The following is a 7,704-nucleotide window of genomic DNA, read 5'->3' on the forward strand; positions in this document are numbered from 1 at the left end:
TTTTATATATATATAAAATTCAGCTGTGTGTGTGTGTGTGTGTGTGTATCACATTTTCTTTATCCATTCATCCATCAATGAACACTTAAATTGCTTCCATATCTTGGCTATTGTAAATAATGCTGCAGTGAACATGGGGGTACATATATCTTTTCAAGATAGTGTTTTTGCTTTCTTTAGATATATACCCAGAAGTGGAATTGCTGGATCATATGCTAGCTCTATTTTTAATTTTTTGAGGAACCCCCATACTCTTTTCCATAGTGGCTATACCAAGTTACATTCCCACCAACAGTGGACAAGGGATCCCTTTTCTCCACACCCTCACCAACACTTGCTATTTCTAGCTTTTTTGATAACAGCCATTCTAACAGGTGTGAGGTGATAGCTCATTGTGGTTTTGATTTGTATTTCTCTGATGATTAGTGACATTGAGCACCTTTTCACGTACCTGTTGGCCATCTGTATGTCTTCTTTGGAAAAATGTCTATTCAGATCTTCTTTCCATTTTTCAATCAGATTGTTTGGAGTTTTTTTAATATTGAATTCTATGACTTCTTTATGTATTTTGGATACTAACCCCTTATCAGATATAGGATTTGAAAATATTTTCTCCCATTCTGTATGTTGCCTTTTCATTTTGTTGGTTTCCTTCTTTGTGCAGAAGCTTTTTAGTTCGATGTAGTATCATTTGTTTATTTTTGCTTTTGTTGCTTTTGTTATCAGATTCAAAAACATCATTGCTAAGACTGATGGTAAAGAGCTTATTGCTTATGATCTCTTCTAGGATTTCTATGGTTTCAGGTCTTATGTTCAAGTTTTTAATCCATTTTGAGTTAATTTTTGTGTATGGTGTAAGATAGAGGCCCAGTTTCATTCTCTTATATGTGGCTGTCCATTTCTTCTAACATCATTTATTGAAGACACTGTCCTTTTCCCATTGTATATTCTTGGCTTGTTTGCCATAAATTAACTGACCATTTTTGCATGAGTTTATTTTGGGGCTCTGTATTCTCTTCCATGATTTGTGTGTCTTTTTATGCCATACTGTTTTGATTACTATAGCTTTGTGATGTAGTTTAGAAGCTTGGTGCCTTCAGCTTTGTTCTTCTTTCTCAAGAATTCTTTGGCTGGGGCTTCTCTGGTGGTCCAATGGTTAAGACTCCATGCTTCCACTGCAGAGGGCACAGGTTTGATCCCTGGTAGGGGAATTAAGATCCCACATGCTGCGTGGCATGCATAAATAAATAAATAAATAAATCTAAAAAATAAAAGTAAAAAATGCTTTGGCTACTGGGTTCTTTTGTGGTTCCATACAAATTTTAGTATTGTTTGTTCTATTTCTGTGAAAAATGCCATTGGAATTTTGATAAGGATTGCATTGGATCTATAGATTGCTTTGGGTAGTATGGGCATTTTACCAATATTAATTCTTCCAATCCATGAACATGGAATACCTTTCCATTTGTTTCTATCTCCTTCAATTTCTTTCATAAATGTCGTAAAGTTTCCAGTGTACAGGTCTTTCGTCTTCTTGGTTAAATTTATTCCTAGGTATTTTATTGCATATTCTGCTTTAATCCAGTACATTTCCTGCCCCACTCCCAGGCAGGGTAATCACAACCAGATATTCTTTAGAAAATTCTTCACAAAGAACCAAAAATATGTTACTAGAAACCTAGATTTCTGGACCCTCTGGTGAAAAAAATCTGCCTTCCTGCTTGTTTCCAAACATTGGCCTTGCCCTAGGCTTGAAGAAATAACTCACGATTTCATGGGGGCCGTGACCATCTGTGCAGCCTCTCCTGTGTTCAGGCTCCTGGTGTGGCGTATGGAAAGCATATGTTGACTCTGTGACTGACTTGTGATGGTTTGTCTTGCAGAACCAGAGGCAGGAGAGGTGTCCCCTCCAGTCGGTGCTGGTGTCAACAGCAACAGCTGGACCTTTAAATACGGACCAGGCAACCCCAAACAATCTGGTCCCGGTGAGTTGCCAGACAAATTCATTATCCCAGGATCTCCTGCAATCATCTCCATCCGGCAGGAGCCTACTAACAGCCAAATTGACAAAAGTGACTTCATAACCTTCGGCAAAAAGGAGGAGACCAAGAAAAAGAAGAAAAAGAAGAAGGGTAACAAGACCCAGGAGAAAAAAGAGAAAGGGAACAGCACGACTGACAACAGTGACCAGTGAGGTCATCTAATGGAAACAAGCCACTTAGTCAGTTTTTGTAATAATGGCAAATCTCTCCCATGTAGCAACTCCCTACTCCTTTTTCCTATCCACATGAGCCCTTTCTTATAGACTTCAGAAATCTGCAGAAAGTTCCCTATGTCTGTCTAGATCACATTTAACAAGTTTTGTCTTAAAAGCTTTACTAAGTCTGGTGTTAACTCTCTCTCTCCACTCTGGCTTGTTTTCAGAACCTAAAAAGCAGACCCAAGTCTCCTTTCTCCTCCGCCACAAAGGAGAGGCTTCCCAGCCCCGCCAGTGAGAGGTTGGACTCTCTGCCCTGTGCTCCGGGGATCCTGTCTTGATGACACTTTCAGGGCAGGCTGAAAGGTTTTGAGATTGAGCAGCTTGAGTGTCTGTGGCCACTGGGTATGTGTGGCCACCGGGGAATATGTTGGCTGGGATGGGCCAGATTAGACTAAGAGGGCTGGGAAACAAAGGCAAATCAACAGTGGGAAATGTGAAACGAAAAGGTACCAGACTTTCTAAATCTTACAACTGAAGAGGCGGTGGCCACCCTCTAGCAGACAAAACTCCCCCCACTGACAAGGCTTTAGGAATCCCTAAGTCTCTTGGCTGTGGTGTCATTATACCTAAAACCTGCATTTTACCTACAAGCCAATAGTTAAGTGTTTAACAGGGGGCCAACCAGGGCAACAGAAGCAGATCTGATGTGTTTCCTGTATATGTCCTTGTGCTCACTTTATTAAAAATTCTTTTGCACACGATGTTATGAAAAGGTCAGATTCTTTTCCGACAACACATATGCAAAAGCAAAAGAAAACCCCAGCACCTCACTTTATGCTGTTTGTTGATAGATTTATTTAAAAAAGAGAAAATCTATAACTATAAATCTTTAAAGAGAAATATGATGAATTCAATTCCCCTAAACTATCCTCGAAAGAGAATTCAGTCTACAGCCATTTAAATGATCATTGCTGCTACAGAAGTGCTTTAAGAGAATTGCCTGAAACATCTGTATTATACCAGCCACCTGCCAATCACAGCTTTACTCTTTCAGGTCACTCTGGGGCTGCCTCTTGCATGTATTAATTACTAAATAAAAGGATCTTTCTCTCTCTGTTTTCTAAGAAACAATTATGTGCACTTTGAATACACAACCTTCTCTAACCAACTGTCTCAAGACCCAGAAATTGAAGAAAAATGTTGTTTTCTCATACATACAGTGAGCAGACTTTCCAATCTTCTAATTCTGTGATTTGTCTTGGTGTGATTGCCAACACCTTCTCTTTGGTTTAGTTTTCCTTTTCTATAACACTCTGAATTGCTAATCTTGCTAACACCTGTGATGTTACCTGAGCTCAATCTCCCATATGTATGCTGTATGCTATTATAAGACTCCTGATATATATTTACTCTGTGCTTGTGTATGTGAATGTTACTGCAACTATTACCTAGAGTGAACTTTAAGCTTTATTGTTGAATGTAATTCCATTATATTTCCTTTTGTACACCTGTGAAAAAGTGCAGTAGAGTTTTTTTAACCATTGTTAATCAACTTTTGTGTATGAGAGACACAGTAAAATTTCTTTCTTAAATCAAGATACTGGTGATTCAAGGAATTTTATTTATGGTCAGCCAAGAGCTGTCTCTTGCCAAGACTCTTGCTGGCAAGGGAATGGTTAAAGCTGTTTTTCTCTAGTAACAGTTCTGGAATGCATACTGAAGATATTTCCTGAGGGTGTGCAAGCAAAAATTTACCAATCTGACCTCTTTGAAGTCACAGAATACTTTGAAATTCTAACAATATCTGGAATATCAGCTCATAGAGAATAATAAAATTTACTGTCACCTTAAATAAGAAATTTTAATTTGTTAAAATGTACAATTTAGAAGTTTGATTAATTATATTATCTTTTAAAAGTTAACATAAAAGAGGTGGGAGTCTGTTATTAAAAGCATTAAATCTCAAGAAAACCCCAAACCTGTTTTGTCTACTTTTAGCTTCATTCTCCCATTTTTTGAAGGGTGTGTAACTTCAGCTCTGCAGGATTGCATGGGGTAAAACTTATTGCTAACACCTGTGAACCATTGCTACATCATTGTAGGTTGTGATCATTTTGCCCCACTGAAACCCATGTATCTGACCTTACGTGCCTTTTGAATACTAGGAGAATCGGGCTAATTTATTAATGGTGATAATTATAATGCATCTGTACAGCACTTTTTACATTTGCAAAGTGCTTTCCAATCCATGTTAGTTACTAGTTATTACAGCTGTAAGGATAAAACACGTCATATGGATTCATTTTTGATTGGTGCTATTGGTATTTCCTCTGTTATTGCTAATAAATGGAAAATGGTGGTCTGAAAGAAATGGTGGTCATTTCTAAGAGGAAGAGTAGGAGAAAATAGAACACGGATTATTATTAGCTATTATGATTGAAGAAGGTTGCAGTGTCAAACGTACCGTATCATTCTCTGGCTGTCTCCCTGGCTATTATGTTCATTACTAAGGCATGACACCCAATGGAATCAAGAATCAAATTCCACAATATTACCAGAAGGGGCAGCCAGGAGGTTTCTGGGTCACTTCCCAGTACACCATTTCAGTCTTCTCTAATAAGAATTACAACAAACCAATTTTAATCAGTAGAGCCCTCCAGTCATCTTGTTCATTGTTTGTTTAGCCCTTGTACCTCTCTACAATTGGGAAATCAAATAATGCCCCCAAGAAATGAACTTTTATTGAGTACAGGGTGTATGCCAGCTAGTGTAATAGGTAGACTCATAGTACATGTTCTGTAGCAAATAGATGGTATTTTCCTTCTGTAGTTAAATTTTTGTGAGCATAGGCTTTAGATGCAGTGATTCTCAAGTAGGAACAACTTTGCCCCTCAGGGGACATTTGGCAACATCTGGATACATTTTTGTTTGTTTGTTATTTGGGTGGGGGGCTACTGGCATCTAGCGGGTAGAGGCCAGCAATGCTGCCAAACACCCATAATGCACAGGACAACCCCTCACAACAATTTTCCAGCCCCCAAAAGCAATAGTACCAAGATCGGGAAATCTTGAGATGGAGCGGCTGTAAATTTATTGTCAGGTCCATTTGTGAGATGGAAAGGGGACACCATTACTAATTACTTCAGGATACAAGATGTAAACTGGGACTAGCTCAAGCAAACTGGGATGTATGGTGAATCTACTTATAGAAAAAAGTAAACTGGTATTAACTCTGTCACTTACTGGCTGGGGAACCTTGGACAAGCCACTACTCCTCTCAGTTCTTCAGCCTCCATTTCATCATCTACAAAATAGGCATAATTATAATACAGACCTTATAGATTTGTGGGGAAGATTTAGGGAGATAATCTCAAAAAGGTTTTAGCACAATGTCTGGCACACCATAATGCTCAATATATAGTTATTAAGAATCCTTTTCTTCCATCTCCTCATCCGTTTTTTGAAAGATTTAGGTATTACCCTCAGGACACTTTTCCTACTGATTAAAATGCAGATGGGGGATGGTAAAATAACATACTTGGCAATAAAAATATTTTTACTCCACTTTTTTGCTCACCCCTCATATTCACCTTCTGCAGTGCAGAACAAAATTTGCTTCCTCCAGTGCCTCACAGACCATTGTACCCAATGCCTGATGAAACATTAAATCCTTAAGGCCTTTTCTCAAAAAAGTCTCTGAGCTTGTCTCTGAGCTTAAGCTCCTGTGAGAAAGACACTGATAAATTTGCCTCCATAAAATGTAGTCTAGAGTACATAAAGAAATGGGGAAAATTGGGTAGTGAAAAACATAAAGCCCAGCAATTTGTTAGGTTATGCAATTATCATGTGACTTGGGCATCATCAGTCCACAAAGAACATGAACAATTTAGACAACCACTCAGCCAGTAGGTCTTACAGCAGAGCTAAAAAAATTGACGTCTGATCCATAAACATTACTGAAGGGCTAATTAAACAGCCTCCATTTTTAAGCTCTGCTTTTACTAGACTATAATTTTATACATTGAATTTTTATTACAAAAGTAATACATGCTCTTTTTTTTATAAGTCAAAGAATCCAGAGGCATATAAAGAAAAGTTAATTTCCTCAACCAGCTTCTTTCAATTCTCCCTCACACAGGTATCCACTGTTAACATTTTAAGGTATGCTTTGCCACATTTTTCTGTCTGCAGACACATACCCACACGGAAACACTCCTATTATAATTAGGAAGGAGACTTTAGTCAGTGAGCATGGTGCTATTCTCCCTTTGAAGTTGTGTCTAAGAGTGGTATATAGCAACTTTATTGTCATAACCAGTGTCAGGAAGGGGAAAATGTCCCCCTCTACCTGCCTTGAGTTCTTGTGGCTGGACTAATATTAAAATTGACACAAGACAGATTAACAGGAGAGAAAGAAACAAATTTTACTTCACGCGCATGGATGTCTTATAGAAATGGCACCTAAGAAGTGGCCAAAGCAGGCAGCTTTTGTACTTTTTAGACAAGGAAACGATAAATTAGTAAGGAATTGACAGGTCAAAGAAACAGGTTTTGGGTGATCAATTAGTGAAGAGTCTAAAAACAGTTTGGGCTTGGGGTAGTATTGATAAAGAAGTAACATGGTTTGTTTATAATATGCTTCTGGGACCAAATACCCTGTCTCTGGGGATAAGGGCATCCTTCTACATCCAGATGCAGGGAATGCACTTTTCACACGGGAGATTTATTTCCTGCTTTCAGGGAGACAGAAAGGTAGGTCAGGGTGTCCCTCTTGCATTGGCCATTTCTTAAGTAACTTTAATTCAAAATATGTGGCCTATTTTGGGACAGCCTGTCCTGAGCCCCAGCATCAGTTAGGTAAAATGTAGAGAATTAAACTTTTGTGTATGTGTATATATCACATACACGTAAGTTTAATTGCTTTCTTTTTTAAGTAAAAACAAGCTAATACCATGCTCATTACCCTGAAGTTTTTGTTTTTTGTTTTTTTAACTTACAATAACATGGAGATTTCTCCAGGTCAACTCTAAATCATTTTTTTAAACTCCTGTACAAATCCCATATAATAGATCATAATGTCATAATGTACTCATTTTTTCCTCTATTAATGGACAATTGGGTTATATCCAAATTTTTGCTACTATAAACAACAACTAGCGCTTGCATGCAGTGATAAATTCAGTTGCTGAGCTTTATAAAACCTGTTCTAGGTGTATCGCAAAGAGGAAATGTAGGGACTTCCCTGGTGGCGCGGTGATTAAGAATCCGCCTGCTAATGCAGGGGACGCGGGCTCGAGCCCTGGTCCGGGAAGATCCCACAGGCCGCGGAGCAACGAGGCCCGTGTGCCACAACTACTGAGCCTGCGCTCTAGAGCCCATGAGCCACAACTGCTGAGCCCGCGTGCCACAACTACTGAAGCCTGTGCGCCTAGAGCTTGTGCTCCGCAACAAGAGAAGCCACCGCAATGAGAAGACCCCGCACCGCAACGAAGAGTAGCCCCTGC

The 7,704-nt window shown here is 38.9% G+C and overlaps 1 protein-coding gene across 9 annotated transcripts in view; it reads left to right on the plus strand.

Annotated features, from left to right (window-relative positions):
* The window catches only part of LOC308615791 (protocadherin alpha-C2), a gene marked incomplete at its 5' end in the record, with an annotated part of 150,963 nt that extends 146,961 nt beyond the window's left edge, over positions 1 to 4,002 (plus strand). For all 9 annotated transcript variants that reach the window (XM_081231579.1, XM_081231580.1, XM_081231584.1 and 6 more), the window contains one exon: positions 1,884 to 4,002. In XM_081231579.1, the coding sequence (XP_081087705.1) occupies positions 1,884 to 2,194 (311 nt within the window). In that variant the 3' untranslated portion in view covers positions 2,195 to 4,002. The remainder of the gene's footprint in view (positions 1 to 1,883) is intronic.
* Between the last annotated feature and the right edge of the window lie 3,702 nt (positions 4,003 to 7,704).

Source organism: Mesoplodon bidens (assembly GCF_964165515.1).
Source record: "Mesoplodon bidens genome assembly, chromosome: 4".
Taxonomy (NCBI): domain Eukaryota; kingdom Metazoa; phylum Chordata; class Mammalia; order Artiodactyla; family Ziphiidae; genus Mesoplodon; species Mesoplodon bidens.